General features: G+C 34.8%; 1 protein-coding gene across 2 annotated transcripts; it reads left to right on the forward strand.

Annotated features, from left to right (window-relative positions):
• The first annotated feature begins 2688 nt into the window (after positions 1-2688).
• LOC107854605 (eukaryotic translation initiation factor 2D) lies at positions 2689-13549 on the forward strand. Of its 2 annotated transcripts, XM_047399025.1 has the most exons (9): positions 2689-2949; positions 3026-3137; positions 4817-5007; positions 5089-5183; positions 6049-6471; positions 9056-9164; positions 9997-10642; positions 12854-12971; positions 13123-13549. In XM_047399025.1, the coding sequence occupies exons 1-9, from the start codon at positions 2815-2817 to the stop codon at positions 13124-13126; spliced, it is 1833 nt and encodes a 610-aa protein (XP_047254981.1). In that variant the 5' UTR covers positions 2689-2814; the 3' UTR covers positions 13127-13549. The 2 variants fall into 2 exon arrangements, with proteins under 2 accessions (XP_047254981.1, XP_016555101.1); XM_016699615.2 differs by lacking the exon at positions 13123-13549 and having other exon boundaries at positions 12854-12975.
• Positions 13550-17697: the final 4148 nt, after the last annotated feature.

Here is a 17697-nt window from a genome sequence, read left to right on the forward strand (position 1 = left end):
ATTAATTTGTCTCAACCTTTATTTTTTTCTCTTTTTTTTCTCGAGCATTATCTATTTCTTTTTTTTCTTTATTTTTTTTAAATTCATTTGGCTTTAACCTTTAGTTTTCTTTTATTTTTTGTTTTTATCATTTCTCTTTTTTTCCCTCTTTTTTTCTCAAACTTTATTTTTATTTTTTCCTCTCATTTTTTATTTTCTCAATTTTTTAAATTCTTAATTTTTTTCTTAATCTTTATTTTTTTCTTGCCTTTTTTTCTCACTCTTTTTTTTTATTTCTCTATTTTATTTGGTCGTTTTTTTCTTTTTTCAGTACTCTTATTTGTTCTCATTTTTTCCAAACTTTATTTTTATTTTTTCTCTCATTTTTATTTTTCTTAATTTTTTAATTCTTCGCTTTTTTCTTGATCTTTATTTTTTTCTTTCATTTTTTCTCAATCTTTTTTTTATTTCTCTATTTTGTTTGATCATTTTTTTTTCTTTTTTCTCAACTTCTATTATATTTTGCTAATAAATAAAAAATTGGATAATCCTCAAAGGTATCTTTTTTTTTGACATCAAAGCAAATTTAAGAGCATGAATTGTTGTTACGAAGTTCTTTGAAAATTCTAGAGATAAGTCGTGTTTCTAAGGCGAGAGTTGTAGAATATCTCATAAATAAAGGCATAATGTGGTAGTGTCAACTCTTGTCCGTGGAGCATAATTTATTATTTGAAAGTCCTTGAGCTAAGTCTTGCCTCTAAGGCAAAAGTTGTAAAACATCCCATAAATGAAGACATAACGTGGTAGTGTCAATCTTGCCCGTGGGGCATAATTTGTAGTTTGAAAGTCTTTGAGCTAAGACTTGCATCTAAAGCAAGAGTTGTAGAACATCTCATAAATGAAGACATAACATGGTAGAGTCAACTCTTGCCCATGGGGCATAATTTGTAGTTTGAAAGTCCTTGAGCGAAGTTTTGCCTCTAAAGCAATAGTTGTAGAACATCTCATAAATAAAAAAATAACGTGGTAGAGTCAACTCTTGTCCATAGGGCATAATTTGTAGTTTGAAAGTCCTTGAGCTAATTAAGTCTTTCCTCTAAGGCAAGAGTTGAAGAATATCTCATAAATGAAAACATAACATGGCAATGTCAACTCTTGCCCGTGGGGCATAATTTGTAATTTGAAAGTCCTTGAGCTAAGTCTTGCCTCTAAGTCTTATAAATAAAAACATAACTCTGTAGAGTTAACTCTTGACTGTGTGACATAATTTATTGTTTGAAAGTCCTTAAGCTAATTAAGTCTTGCCTCTAAGGCAAGAGTTGAAGAACATCTCATAAATGAAAACATAACATGGTAGTGTTAACTCTTGCCCGTGGGGCATAATTTGTAGTTTGAAAGTCCTTGAGCTAAGTCTTACCTATAAGACAATAGTTGTAGAGCATTTCATAAATGAAAATATAACGTGGTAGAGTCAACTTTTGCCCGTGGAGCATAATTTATTGTTTGAAAATCCTTGGGCTAAGTCTTGCCTCTAAGGTAAGAGTTGTAGAATATCTCATAAATGAAAACATAACGTGGTAGAGTCAACTTTTGCCCGTGGGGCGTAATTTGTAGTTTGAAAGTCCTTGAACTAAGTCTTGCCTCTAAGACAATAATTGTAGAACATATCATAAATCAAAATACAATGTGATAGTGTTGACTCTTGCCCATGAAACATAACTTATTGTTTGAAAGTCCTTGAGCCAAGTCTTGCTTCTAAGACAATAGTTGTAGAACATCTCATAAATAAAAACATAGCATGGTAGAGTCAACTCTTGCTCGTGGGGTATAATTTGTTGTTTGAAAGTCCCTGAGCTAAGTCTTTCCTTTAAGGTAAGAGTTATAAAATATCTTATAAATCAAAATATAATGTGGTAGTGTCGACTCTTGCCCATTAAACATAACTTGTTGTTTGAAAGTCATAAGTCATGCCTCTACAATGTAGTAGTTTCAACTCTTGCCCATGAAATGTAGCTTATTATTCAAAAGTCATAAGTCTTGCCTTTATAATGTGATAGTTTCAACTATTGCTACTGAGATGTAACTTGAATGGAAGAAATCGAAGAAAAAACAAAAATAATAAAAATTGCGAAAAAAAAGAAAATAAAAAAAATATTAAAAAAAACAAAAATCAAAGAAAATGTAGAAGTTGTGAGAGAATAGGAAAAAAAATAAAGGTTGATAAAAAAAGAAAGATTAAATAAAAATAAAGGTCGAGAAAAATTTAAAAAGAAAAAAATCAAAGAAAAATATTTTTTTTTTCTTTTTATAAAAGTAGATATTGAAAGGTGTAAGGAGAAAAAGTAAGGATTGAGAAAAATTATAAAGAATAAAAAAAGGAAATAAAAAATAAAAAATAAAAAATAAAAATAATATAAAAGAAAAAATAAAAAAGAAAAAAAAGAAGTTGAGAGGAAAAAGGAAAAAGTAAGGATTATGAAAATTAAAAATAAAAAGAGAAAAGAAAAAATAAAAATTAAAGTAAAATTAAAAAGAGAAAAAAATAAAAATTGAATAAATATAGAGTTTTTATCAAATATGAGGATTATTTATATAATTTATTTCTTTAATTAGGAGTAATTTTATTAAAAAAAGAAATTAATGGATAAAAGTTATTTTAAAGAAATTTTTTTTATTTGATACTAAAATTTAAAAGCGATCTCTTGGTCTATTTTTGAGATTTCAATAGGGGGTTGTTTTAGGGGGAAAGTTACCATATAGTTAAGCAAAACGACTCCTCCATAGTCTTCGGCCTGGTGTCGTTTGGGTGTGGAGCATAGTATTAGCAGGAGAAAAATGTTCAAGAAGGCAGTGGACGCCAAATCTCACCAGCGACTTTCTGGCGGCGACAGGAAGAAGCTCCGCCGCACTATTAGAGAGCGTTTTTCGAATGCCTCTGATTCCCTTGTCGACCTTTTACTTCCTCCCAAGGTAACTTTTTTATTGTTTGGCTATCTTATTTTTATTGAATTGCACTGAAACAAAGTCCCTTTTTATTGTCATGCAGGCGGAGTTAGCTGTTTCGAAATACCCAAATCGGGTACTCGTTTATGTCTTGGAGGGCGATTGTCCCATCTTCTTTGACGTAGATGGGCGAGGTCACCATATATTCCCTACAGGTCTGCCATATATCTATTCCCAACGCCTCTCTTTTTTTGACTGAGGGATGGATTGGATTGGTCCAAGCCTGTTCAAATCCCTCCTCTCACCACTAATTGTCCCTTTCCTGTCAAGTTATTAAACTTTTGACCGACAACACACAAGTTCAAGTGTTCTTTTATTCAGTTACAACTGGAGATTGATATCCAAAGAAGCAGAGCATAGATTGTTAGCCAGAGGTTCATTCTTACAACAAGTGATAAAAAAGAAAAGTAAAAAAAAAGGTGAAGTTAGTCTATTTGGATTTATCAAAACATGCAAGGATAATAAGGCAAACTATTTGGTCAAACAAAAGTAGCTTTTATGCTCAAAAGCCATCATTTGGAACAAGTGCAGATTATCTATCACTCCCTTTGTCTATTTTATGTGAAGCATTTTCTATTTAGGTTGTCTAAAAAAAATATCACCTTCTATATTTGGAGATAGTTTAATTTTAAATTTTCATTGTACCCTTAATGAGATGATCTATAGCCACACAATGACGCAAATGTCAAATGCTTTGTTTTAGGCCACTAGTTTCAAAAAATATTTCTTTCTTTCATAAACTCTATGCCCAGACAAACAATGCCACTTGAATAGGGATAGAGGGAGTAACACAACACAATGGAGGCAACTGCTTCATGTAAATGATTGTGATTAATTGATGTTGCACTTAAATACATTCTGGTGTTTGCTGAGTCGTTTTGGTGTGACTAGAAACTTTTTATGTTAGTCCACGGGTTAGATTTAGAGAGCCGTTACTTTTAGAAACCCTATTATCTGTTAAAAGTCATTTTTTTTATTGTTGGAATCAAATCAGCTAGAATACAGTGGACTAAGGGGTTGCTTGGTATGGTTGTGTAAGAAGTGTTGAATAGGGTGTATTAGTAATGCTGATATTGTTTATGCGGAGATTGTTTCTTATGCATTACGGTGAGGTTGCGTACAATATACCCTTGTATTTTTTTTTTTTTGGTTTGGTGTAATAAAAATAAAATGCATTGCATAGTTTCTAAAGAAATTGTTGATTTACAAAAGTGCTTTCACAAAATACGGTGGAAAGGATGTGGAAAAGGTTTTGAGGGCCAATTGTGTATTTAATTATGCTAATGCATGCATAAAAATTGTTGCATTGCTAATACTGTGGTTTGCTATTTATTAGTTGTACATAGTATAATACTAAATAGATTGTATAATTAGGTTGAAATAGTGTACCAAGCAAGGTGTTAGTATTACATTAAGCTAATGCATGCACTATTTTTCTAATGCATCCTATCAACGACCCCTAACAGTATCGCGAACGCTAACAAGTTTGGTTTGAGTCGTAGTTTATTGATTAATTAATTGATCCTTAAAAACTACTCAATTGTGTTTGCTTTTTTGGCGGAGGAGAAGTGCTTTTGATGTTTCACTTTTGGGTTTTAGTTTTTGAAGCAGTGATTTGATGCTCTCCCTTTTGCAGTATATTGGCTGCTTATAACTTTCTAGTGATCGTCTTTTATAAATATTTTAAGTAGGACGGACCTTTTAGGCATGTTTTCTACACAGTAGCTATGTGATTGATTGCTACTTTGACAGACAGAAAATTAGTAATTTGCCATCCTCCTTAATTAGATGTGCTTTTCATTTTTGTCTTTTCTCTTCTGTGTGATGTGTACAGTTTATGCTTTGTGGAGAGTCCCAGAACTTTTGCCTGCTTTTCTGCTGAAAGGGGGTGAAGTTTCTCGTTTTGTGCTTGGAGGGGCAGATTTAATGTTCCCTGGCATCAGTATAACTTCTGAAGGGTTTCCCTCATTTTCTGCTGGGGAGCCATGGGCAGTGAAGGTTCCTGGAAACCCTGCGGCTATAGCTGTAAGCTTACGGGACCTCAAGGATTGTCTCTTATTTAGATAACTAATCAATTCGAAGGATGTAATTTTTTTTTTTCCACAGGTGGGGACAACTACCATGAGTAGTACAGAAGCTTTAAAAGCTGGTTTACGTGGAAAGGCCTTAAAAATATGTCATTACTATCGAGACACCCTTTGGTAGGAACTAAGGAACTGTTTGAACATAAAAATTTTGTTTCAAAACATTGTTATGTACTTTGGTTATGGAATATAATGAGTTTTTGAATATGAGCTATTCAAAATTGTAACTTTTTTTCAAGTGAAATGCATATCCAGATGCAACTTCAACATCCAAGTGCCATTTTTCAACTTCAACTTCAGAAACTATGTTTTTCAAATGTCAACTAATGGCCCGTTTGGCCATGAACTTTTTTTCACTTTTCCGAATTTTTTTTCACTTTATGTCATATTCAACTCCAAGTTGATTTTTGTCCATGAGAATTCCAAACACAACTTGGAGTTGTATTTGGAAAATGGAAAACAACAAAAAGTTGTTTTCACTTTTTTCCATCTTATTTCTCTCACGAAAATTAAAAAACAACTCCAATTACATTCATGGACAAACACAACTCCAACTCCAACTTCAATTCCAACTTCGACTCCAACTCCAACTTCAACTTCAACTTCAAATATTTTAGTTTTCAGTTTTCATGGCCAAGCGCCCACTAATTCTATGTCCAAAGGCCTACTAAGACAGTTATTGTTGTTAATTTTAATCTATACAACTGCACCCAAGGGTGTGGTCTAATGGTCAATGAAGTGGTTGAGAATCATGAGGTTTCGGGTACAAATCCCAGCGGAGACAAACACACTAGGTGATTTCTTTCCATCTGTCCTAGCCTTGGTGGACAGAGTTACCTGGTACCTGTTGTTGGTGGGAGGTGGCAGGTATCCCGTGGAATTAGTTGAGGTTTGCGCAAGCTGGCCCAGACACCACAGTGATCAAAAGAAATTTTTTATCTGAACAAGTTCTAAATGTCGTCTTTTTCCGAATCTTGGTCAGGGAATCTGCTGAAAATTGTCATATACCAAATGCTGGTTTTCTGGAAGGCGTCGTGTTTGAAGATCCTGCTGTGTCATTTAGTAGTAGGGCATCTGATTCAAGTGAAGTTGATCCTTCAGTTGACCCAGGAAATGTCACTAACAATGAAAACATGGGAGAAATGGTTGATGCTGATGCAGATTCATCAGGGTTTAATCATCCTTCTACTATACAGAATGATGGAGCAGATGAAATTACTGTGCAGCTTACTAATGATCTAAGTGAGTTGAATGTTGCAGAAACTTCTGTAGACAAATCAAAAACTGGGGGACAGCATTCCTTGTCTGTTGAAGAGGTAGATGCACTCTTGGACAAGTGCCTTCTACAAGCATTACATACGACAATAAAGGAGAAAGACCTGCCCATCTGTGGAAGTACATTTTGGTACGATGTCTACCAACCTCTTATTAAATTACATGTCTGATATGGAATTAATTTGGTGTCATAATAAAATTAAAAGAAAAAGAGAATTAATTTTTTCAGATAGCGAACTAAGAGTGATGCCCTTTATTGTTCACACTCGGTACTATATGTACTTTGCGGGGTTTTTAAGCATGCTTAATTTAAAAGAGTAATATTTCTAGTATCCTTGTCAATGCAAAAGCTTACAGTTTTCATGTTTGATGCAGATACTTTTTTTTAAAATTACTACAATTCATGGTTTTTTTTTCTAGGCGTATTAAACTAAACCATTTGACAGTATGCCAGAGGTTATATTAAAGTGAGCTTGTGTAGAAAATTCGAAGATAACACTATTAGAATTTGTGAATGGTATTTTAAATAAGTTTTCCATTAAGTAGTTGATGTTGTCCAAATTACACCTCCCAAAAAAATATAAAGCGGTCGCTGAATCATATATAGAACCCAACAAGGTTTGGGTCAAACCCACAGGGAATAGGACGAAATCCGATCACATGTTTGTTTAGGTAATTGGCAAATAAGTAAAAGAAGGGGGGGTTTTGTGAAACAAAAGAGTAAGAGTAATAGTAACAGTTGTTGGTTTTAACAGCCTTTCTACTTCATCAGAGGTAGAGGTATGGACTGCGTACATCTTACCCCCCCCAGACCCCACTAAGTGGGAATACACTGGGTTTGTTGTTGTTGTTGTTGTTGTTGTAATATGAGACGAGCGAATTGTGATCCCCATTATTTCATTATTCCACAGGTTGCTCGTGCTAACAAACTATCCCGATGTGTTGCATTCAAAATCTAACAAGATAGGTTCATCTAAACGTTTTCCGACCTTGGTTAGATGAATTTCACTTATTTCCTCTCGAACTCAGTGTCGCACTACTAACCCTTGTGCTTGATCTTAGATTAAGGGTACTATCCCTGGTATAACTCAGGTTATTAGATGAGGATTAATTGCCTCAAATCTCTGTTGTTATTCTCTTTTCCTAATCTATACCTCTCTCCCGAGTAAGTTTAAAATACATGTGAGTTCCTAATGTATGCATTCATTAGAAAAACAATCGTAATGAAGGAAATACAAAGACATGCAAGCACACCGGTCTAGAATTGCCTCACACTTGCCCCATTTCGTTAATTCGTTATGGTTCCCACAGTCCTAATTGTGGTGTTTAACTACTCATAATTGCAAGAACAAAGAGTAATTCATATATGAAAGCATTGTTATGAACTTACCATGAGAATTAAACTCCAAAATCTCAACTTTAATTAAAATTCTAGAATCGATGTTCGTAAAATTTCAAGAATATGCCCTAGAACCTTAAAATATAATTTGTTAAATCAAAGTAGTGGGTAACGCGTAAAAATAACCCTAACTATTATAGAGAACAAATCCTACCTAAACAAATAAGGAAATCTGGGTTGGTTTGGCTCGGATGGTAGGATTGTATGAATGTGGCGAAGACCCACAATCTTCCTTTGGTGCTCGTGGTTTGGCTCGTGGATTTTCATCTTCAGATCTTCAATGGTACAGTGCTCAGTACAACGTCGTGTTATCAATCATATTGACCGTATGATGCTGTCATTTGATCGTCTTCAACTTGAACTTTTGCAACCTTCATATCTTGGCCTTCATCCTACGATCTCATGGTATGACCGTCATATCAAAGCACAACCGTCATATCAAAGCACGACTGTAACTTGTTCTCGTCTGATCATCTCACAGTTAGGTTCTGCAACCTTGTTCCCAAGCCTTCCTCCCACGATAGCAAGGTACAATCGTGACTTCATGGTACGGTCGTGGGAGGTTTTCATCTAATCAACTCCTAAGGTCTTTGATTCAAGGCACGATTGCCTTGGTATGACTGTGGTCAGATCCCACGGTCGTCACTCCTTTCGTTTGATCCTCTAAAGCTCCTGTTTCAACAGTTTCTTTTTCCGAGCCTGTTTACCCTACAATCATACCAAAAACCCATCATATCCACATAAACATACCCTTGAACTTACAATTAATCCTTGTTTTAAGCGTTAAGTGCCGTAAATTCACGGCATATCAGTAGTCCCTTAGTTCCATTTTATGTGGCATTTTTTCCTTGTCAATATGTTCCAAAGAGATTACACTTTCTATACTTGGAAACAATAACTTTAAACTTTCAATTTTAACCTTAATGGCATGTTTTTATAGCCACCAAATGTCATATCTTGTTTAAAACCACAAGTTTCAAAAGTCCCTTTTTTTTTTCCCTTGAACTCCGTGCCAAGTGAAACAATGCCAGATAAAATGAAACTGAGAAAGTACTACTTATGCTGAAAAAGCAGAGAGAACATCACTAGGATTTGCATGACAGCTGCATAAACTCTAGACTCATGAATATCTCACTACGCAATGTTCACTCTTCATGGTTGTTGACGTGAAGAAGCCAGCAGGTTACCTGATAAATTAATACCTCCTCTTCTTGAGCTTCGATCTTTAACTTCTCTTTATGTTCTATGCAACTATCTGTGACTTGTTTTATTCCTTACTTAGACACTTACCAATGACTTCATTGTCCTGGTGTAGGTCAAGTCAAGTGCTACCTTGCAGGCCTCTAGGCATAACCCTCGACATAAAGAAGTCATCTCACAAAAAATTGTCCAAGTGGCTACAGGCTAAAGCCTCTGGTGGATTGGTAATTTTCTACCGTTAATATGAAAGATAGAATTTTGATTTTCAAAAATGTTGCATACAGTTGAGAAGTTGCTTTTGCATTTACTTGGATGAGTTGGTTGAAGACATTAGATGGTTCCATCTACACATCATAAGAGATGCAAAATTTTTTTTTTTCCTTGTAGCCATTTATTTGGTTGCACATACTTGTATATATTGTGCACTTAATGCTTAGTTAAGGATGACATTGATATTGTCACTTTCCAATTCCATGACATTAATGACTGGTGTAGTAGCACTCATACTAGTTAGTTGCACTTTTGTTCAACTTCTGGTCAAAAGCAGAGACTTATTAATAGGTAGGACTGTTCTTTTGCTTAAACTGACAAGTATCTGTAGCAACTTTCATTCTCTTCTTTTTCCGCTGAAGTTGGGATTGTGCGAAGAAAGCTCTTAGGCAGAAATGGAGTAAGCAAGAGATTGTTGAAAATTTTCTATGCAAAAAAATGTCACAACCATTGCGAGAATATGGAGTAGCGTTCTATCCTAGTACTGTATTTTGCATTTGCTTTATACCTTCTTGTTTCTATTTCTGCATTTTGCTTTTTGATATGACCCGTCTTGTGAAGGTTTGCTTGCATGTAAGCCACATATATATCCTCATTATTCAACCCAAAAGCTAGTTCTCACGCTTAAGTTCTCCGTGTATCAAGTGTTTGAGAAATTTGTTTCATGGCATGATGGCAAAATATGTTCCCATTTCTTGCTCTGATGCTTCTTGCATCCATCTGTTTTCTGATTTTACTTCACATGGTATCTAATTGTTTCTCCAAACTTACCATTGGCATGTACAGATCTCAGTGAAAGAAGATAAGCATAAAAAAGAGGTGATTCTGTTCGCTGTTGATCGAAATCATCCAGATTATTTGTCCTACAAGCCAGAAAAGAAAAAAGTGGACAAGCCCGGGCCTTCAACAAATAATGCTTCTAATGAAGACTTGCTGCGGAAGACACTGGAAGTTTCTGAAATTTATAAACCAAGTGTGCATGTAAATCCTATTTTTGCTTCTGTTGGTGCTGAAACTAGTGGAGTTTACACTGCATCTGAAGCCTCTGAAATGGTGTTCCAGTACGTTGAGAAAGAAAATCTTGTCAAACCATCAAATAAGTCCACTGTAACGTTAGATGCAACTTTATGTGATGCTTTATTTAAGGGAGCCATAAAAAAGGGATCAACTTATCCAACTGAAATTCATAAGAAGGATTTGGGGCAAACTTTTATTGGTAGGATGCAAGCACATCATTGCGTGACTAGAGGAAATGATACAGTTGTTCGCAAAGGTGCCTTGAAACCGATCCAGATAATGACAGAAAAGAGGCAAGGAAACAAGAAAGTGACTAAACTTTCTGGAATGGAGTCATTTCTGTTGGATGCAGAGGCTTTGGCTTCAGAGTTGCAGAAGAAGTTTGCCTGTAGCACCACTGTGGCAGAACTTCCAGGTCTGTTTTAATGCTTTAACAGCAGTGCAGGACCCTCTTTTTGGATTATATAGTAATTATTGTGTGGGTGGATCTCAAAATGTGGCTTGTGATGTCTTCTTTTTGTTCTGTTGAAGGTTCATACTGTATAGCACCAGTGACAATATACCTTCCTTAGTCTTCTATGAATCTCATTATGAGGCTTGCATTGCTTATTTTATGCTCAGCTGTTCAGTTATAGCCTTGAATCTACGAGAATCTGCACTTTTTTAGAGTGGCTTTTTTAAAACTATAAAAGGCTGCAAGTCACTCTTTTGATTTCTGACGAAAGCCTTTACAACATTCCATGCTTTAATATTCCCTCAAGTTTTGCCTTTCGACTTCTTGCTCATATATATGAGAAAAGGCGATCTGTGTGGTTCTGTCTATTTAGGACCGTAGGAGGATAATATATTTTAGCCTGGATAGAATGGGAGGGTGATATCTGGTAGTGGAGGATTGTCATAGTTATTTGCAGTTGGGCACTTAGAACATTGACACTATAGATACTTCCATTAAAAAAATAAAAGAAAAAAGAAGGAATAACACTAGGTTTGTTTCAATTGTGAGTCTGTATTAATCAAGTGTTGTAGTCTTTGCTTAACTACCTTACTATTTCCATGGTGAACTCATGGGAATAGGTTGTTCCAGATTTTGGCAATTAAGTATCAATTCCTTTAAAAGTTAGGGCGGAATTCAATAATTTATATATTTATTCTGATATGGAGTTTAATACTATGCACAGGTAAAGTGAAAGACATGCCGAAGCAATTGCTGTCATCCACTTAAATTTTCAACTGGGTATTGCTAGGAGTACGTTTAAGATTTAGAGTACTCATAATGTGCCTTGAAGGTTAATTAGTTTATATTGGATTGAAAAGCACCCGAATAGAGTGGAATGGAAGATTGATAATAGTTTATTCAAACTGAAATCTGATTTGATGCATAATCATTCGCTTACTGATGTGATTTGTTTGTGTGCTTTTGGTCTCTGTAATGATAAGCTGGAGGTTTGGAGACAAACCCTGCTTTTCGCGGATGATATAGTTCTGATTGATGAGTCGCGACAAGGGGTTAATGATAAGCAGGAGGTTTGGAGACAAATCCTAGAGTCTAAAGGTTTCAGGTTGAGTAGGACCAAGACGGAGTACTTGGAGTGCAAGTTTAGTGACTCGAGGCAAGAGGAAGAGGTGGTAGTGAAGTTGGATTCCAGGCGGTTTGCAAGAGGGATAGTTTTAAGTATCTTGGGTCTACGATTTAGGGAAATGGAGAGATAAATGAGGATGTCTCTCACCGTATTGGGGCAGGTTGGATGAAATAGAGGCTCGCTTCGGGAATTTTATGCGATAGGAAGGTGCCCCCAAGCTGAAAGGCAAATTCTATAGAGTTGCAGTCTGGCTTGCTATGTTGTATGGAGCGGAGTGTTGGCCGGTTAAGAATTCTCATATCCAAAAGTTGAAGGTGGCGGAAATGAGGATGTTGCGTTGGATGTGTGGATTCACAAGGGCTGACAGGGTTAGGAATGAAATTATTCGAGAGAAGGTGGGAGTGGTGTCAGTGGAGGATAAAATGCGGGAAGTGAGGTTGAGATGGTTTGGTCATGTGATGAGGAGAGGCACGGATGCCCTAGTTTGTAGGTGTGAGAGGTTGACCTTAGGAGGTTTCAAATGGGGTAAGGGTAGGCCGAAGAAATACTGGAGAGAAGTGATTAAACGTGACATGGAGCAGTTACAGCTGATCGAGGACATGACCCTGATAGGAAGATATGGAGGAAAAGCATTAGGATAGAGGGATAAGGGTGTGGATGAGTCGTAGGCAGTATTTAGGTGGACTTTGATGTCCTTTGTTTGGCAATGTACAAATTTTTTGCGGATGTCATACCTATGTTATTTTATCGTGTTCTATTCTTTTGATGCTTTTATATACTGCCTTTTGTCTTGAGCCGGGGGTCTATCGGAAACAACCTCTCTACTTCTTTAGAGGTAGTGGTATGGACTGCGTACACTCTACCCTCCCCACTCCCCAGACCCACTATGTGGGAATATACTGGGTTTGTTGTTGTTGTTGTTGTTGTTGTTTGGTCTCTGTATGTTTTTCTGATTTGTTATATGGCATTTGAATATAAACTTGCCTGTCAGTATATTCACTTTTAAGGTCAGATACTATCATTTGTATGTAACTTGTTAATTTTAGGTAAGAAAGGGCAAGAAGTTTTGGTTCAAGGAGGAGTTATTGATGATCTTGCAAGGTATCTTGTTGAGCACTATGGTGTCCCAAAAAGATATATCGAAGTGCTTGATAAAACAAGGCGGTGAGTGATGAGGTTTAGTTTCATATTCCTCGTACTTTACTGCTCAATGTAACCTCTGTTTACCTTTTACTTGTACAACAGAGGAAAGTGAGATTGATTGCGATCTTTTTGCAAAGACAGATACATAACTTGCTTTTATTGTTATCTTTAGGTAAGAAGATCGGAATCGTATGGCTTGGCCCAAAAATATTTGAAGGCTGTAATGAAGTTTGACGATTTGCTAACGCTGCTTGATGGAACCATAAAATGAAAAGTTGAAACGAAATATCTCCTTGTCTATGGATGACATGTAAAGAGTTTTTGTTTATCAAGCTTTCAGATACAAGTTGTATTACCAGCTGCCTGTAGCTTGTGTATATCCTTTGATTGTTAAATGGGTCTTCATATCTAGTGGAGTAAAATATGCTACTTGCTGCATTTGCGGATGATATAAGAGAAATAACGAGAGACTATTCATGAGATGCAACATGTAGAGTAGATGGCCAAAAACATTCCTTCAACTTTTAGCTTGAACTTGTACTGCATCCTTATATGGCTAAATGGTCTACTGGATCCTTATACTTGTTTGAGTTTGTAAAGTGACCTCTACTTAGTCTTTTGTCATCTGAATCACTCAATTCATCAAATCACAACATTTTAAATCCCTCATATCATATGTTGCTCAGTCGTCCTAAAATAAATAACACGTCAGATCTTCGTCACATAAATTAATGCCATGTCATAATTATCTTTTAAAATTATTAATCAATAATGTTACATAGAAAGCAAAACAATAAATTACTAAAATTTTATTTATCTAACCTTCTGCACCTCCTCCAACCCATAACTACCATCTCCTGTGTCCCCACAATCATCATCTACACCTCCCACAGCTCACCCATGACCTTTCAGCATGACCAAACTTCCTTCGAAACATCAAAACAGTAATTGGAAGAATTAATTAATTTAAATTTTCATCCTTCGAAACATCGAAACAATAATTAGAAGAATTAATTAATTTAAATTTTCAATTAAAAATTCACAAACACAATGAATTTTTAATTTTTAATTTTTAATTTTGAATATCTTTGACAAATCCATAAAAAGTCATTTATTGCTCTTCAAACTTGAACGTCAAGTTTTGTCAAGTTTATTCATGGAGTTCTTTAATTTTTCAATATCCACTATCACTCACTTTCAATTCAAGTTTAAATTTTAACCCTGAAAAAACATGAGAAGTTTGAATTGAGAAAGTAATTTGCCAAAAAAATAAAAATAAAAAGGAGATTTCAAAGAAAGATAGTTTGTTTTTTTCTTTTCGGTGCGGTAGGTGTGTGAGCTGAAGAAGAAGAACAATAGGGTGGGGTGGTGCAAACCGGGTGAAGAAGATGAATTGTGAAGAAAAAAGAACAAAATGTTTGGAGGGTAGGAGGTTTTGGGGGGGGGGGGGGTTGGGGGATGTAGGAGAAGGTGGGGGAAGTTTTATTTTTATTTTTTCTTTTTTTCTTTTTCATTTTTTTTAATAATTTTAATGTAAAAATGGTGTCACTTGCTCTCAGACGTGTGTAGTCACATGCTGTGTTTAACTCAACCATCATAATGTCACATAAGCTTGGTCAACGGTTAGAGGGATTTAAAATGTTGAGTTTTATTGAGTTTAGGTTGGCAAAAGGTGAGTAGGAGAGTTCAGAATATAAACTCGTACAAGTACAATTATCTACCAGATCATTTCTCCTCCTTATATAACTGATGTTTTTCTAATGTATATAAGTGACTTAAAAGCTGCTGGAGTTCATCTTGCCAGCTTTTAGTGCATTTTATTTTTTTTCACATGCTATTACTATAGGCTTCTACGGTTTTATATGTAGTGGCCGAAGAGTTATCCATGGATCCTTTGGGTTTTCTCTCATCTTTGGTTCCCACTTGCTGGCTTTATTTCAATTGCCTTTCTTACTCTTAAATAGACTCCACATCTACGCCTCAAATTATCAGAGAGCAATCTTAATGTGTTATGAATGTAATGGTAGCCATGTGAAGTGCACAAGGGCATCTTTGCTGCCGAAGCACTCCCACCGCTTCAATATTGACTTAGTGGCTAGGTTCCTTTGGTTATAAGTAGACGTTCCTTTCCACTTTGTACACTTTTCACTTTGTACACGAACAGAAAGAGAGTAATAATATTATTGGAAGTTGTCCACTCTCCTTTGTTACTTCCTTTGGTGTTAGTTTTACATTTATATAGTACTAACTTATATATAACACGTTATCAATATGAAATTTTACCATCTCGAGCAAATACTTGTAAATGTAATAAAGGTAAGAATTTACTTTTCTTAAAATGATGTCAAATATACCTAAACATGAATTTGTTGCTATAGATATATCAAGTAAAATCTACTTATGTTGGACACTTAATATCAAAATTTATTTGAATGCGACAGGCCTGACAGATACCATCAAAGATAAAAATGAGGTATCAAATCAAGATCAAAGGTCATGATATTTCTCCGTCCTTACCTTGATGGGGCCTTAAAAAGGGAACATCTCACTATTAAGGATCCATTTATATCGTAAAATATTTTAAAAGAGAGATATGACCATTTGAAGATGATCGTTCTTCCACAAGCACATTATGAATGGACCCATTTGAGATTACAAGATTTTAAAGATATAACCACATATAATTTTGTCATGTTTTGAATTAAATCACAATTAAATTTATGCAAAAAAAAATGTCAAATATCATGATATAATTAGAGAAAATATTCTCCACCTTTTCTGCCCCGAGTATACTCCTGCAGTAGCAATATCGAGAAATGAGATTTAAAAAGTATTTTGAGTTAATTTCGCATCTTCTTGTTGCTGAAAAACATAATGCTCTTTTAATGAAAAATCATGAAAGTTGACCTCCTGATACTGCTCTATTTTCTACACTGAATGTTGCAATTTTTCACCAATTTAGGCATAGAAGAGGTCCTAGCCACAGTCGTGACTATTATCGAGGAAGAAATTTTAATCATAGTGATCGTCTTGCATCAAATAATAACCTTCCTCACTAACATTATAAGAAGAAGGATGAAAAGCCTGAAGCGGTGCAAAGAAATAATTTAAAAAATAAATGCTACCGATGTTGAGGAAAAAGGGCACTGATCACGTACCTGTCGTACGTCAAGGCACCTGATTGATCTCTACCAAGCATCCCTAAAGGAGATGGATAATAATGGAGAAGCAAACTTTATCTCTAAAGGTAAATTTGAACCTATGCTTTTAGATATTGAGATTTTTTTGAACTCCCTAAAGAAAATATAGGTCACTTTGATGATGAATCTATAATAGTCTAAGTATTTTACTTTTATATTGGTTGTATTAGTTTACGTTCTTGTTAGTTATGTTTCTCTAATCTTATAAATAAACAAACTTTTGTGTAATACATTGTTTGCTAGTAATAATAATGTTCACTTTGCGTATATTTTCATCTTAAAGAATATGTGGATACTCCTCAAATTTATCTGGATCAATGATCAATCATAAGGTTATTTGTGTAATTGATTATAGAACTTTGAAATTTACACCAGAAGAAGTAAAATATGAAATTTACTCCTAAAGTAGAAAATCTAAAATTCACTCCCATAGTAGTAAATTGGGCAATAGTAAAATCTTGCAAACTGGTTTCGAAGTAATAGAAATTTGAAATTTACTTGAGTAAATAACACATGCAATAGTAAACTTGGAGTTTACTAGTTCAAATGATTTTATCTGTTGGCATGAATAGTTTTGCTCTCCCAAAGATGAGTATATTGAGTATTAAATATATACTGAAGAACTAGAAGATTCTTCAAAAATTATTGTTTGTTATCATGATAAGTTGATTGGACCAACTATTTTGGAATCAAATTTTCTAAATTCTGAAAAATATAAAGGTGAATAGGGGCCTGTCCTCCTGTCATGTGATATGATGCATCTATAATCTAGTCACATGTATGTTTATTGTCAACCTATAGTTTGACATTCATAGATTTACATGCACAATTAAATTGAGTTAAAAACTTAATTTTCAGATTATGTAATGAAGACAAATTAATCTTGAGAATGCTAGTTATATTCAAGTTGGGATATCATTGAATGCCTCTGATAAATAGCTAAATCATTGCTTATGAGAACAAAGCTGAAAAGAGTTGGTCTGAAATATGATATTGTAATGAATTGAATTTGTGATTTTTCTATTTCTATATTTTTTGACCATTTTGCCCTTCTCCATATGCTACATGTTGATTTTGAGGTTAGAGGATGGTTGACATGATTTTTGATGCGATAAAAAATGATATGTGCGAGTTTGTAATTTTTTGACGCTTGAGAATTCATATAGTTGACTTTGATCAATATTTATTATTCTGAGTGTCGGGTGATAAAATTGACTGCATAGATCTAGAATGTTGAATTTGGATTTATAGTGGGGTTGGTTCGATTTTGAGGCTTTTATATCTCATTTTGATTCTTTATTTGAAAAATAGTGAAATAGGCTCTCGGAGGTTAATTTTGTGAAAACAATTCTTTTTTAAAAATTCGACATCACTATTGAGTCTGAAACATCACAATTAGCCTAGTAACATATATGATTTTCTTCTGTCGGGTCCCGAACAAATCTCAAGGGTCCATTTCGGAACATTCAAAATCATGCAAAATCAGATGGTGCATAACTGATATCTAGAGCCTGGATCCTTTTTTGTGAATGCGGGCCCCTGGCTAC

Source organism: Capsicum annuum, chromosome 11 (genome assembly GCF_002878395.1).
Source record: "Capsicum annuum cultivar UCD-10X-F1 chromosome 11, UCD10Xv1.1, whole genome shotgun sequence".
Lineage (NCBI taxonomy): Eukaryota > Viridiplantae > Streptophyta > Magnoliopsida > Solanales > Solanaceae > Capsicum > Capsicum annuum.

Excerpts from the sequence above, each read along its gene's own strand:
- LOC107854605 (XM_047399025.1), top strand. The coding sequence starts at position 2,815 with ATGTTCAAGAAGGCAGTGGACGCCAAATCTCACCAGCGACTTTCTGGC. Across the intron at positions 3,138-4,816 it reads TCACCATATATTCCCTACAG|TTTATGCTTTGTGGAGAGTC; the intron begins GTCTGCCATATA and ends TGATGTGTACAG. Across the intron at positions 10,643-12,853 it reads CACTGTGGCAGAACTTCCAG|GTAAGAAAGGGCAAGAAGTT; the intron begins GTCTGTTTTAAT and ends TGTTAATTTTAG.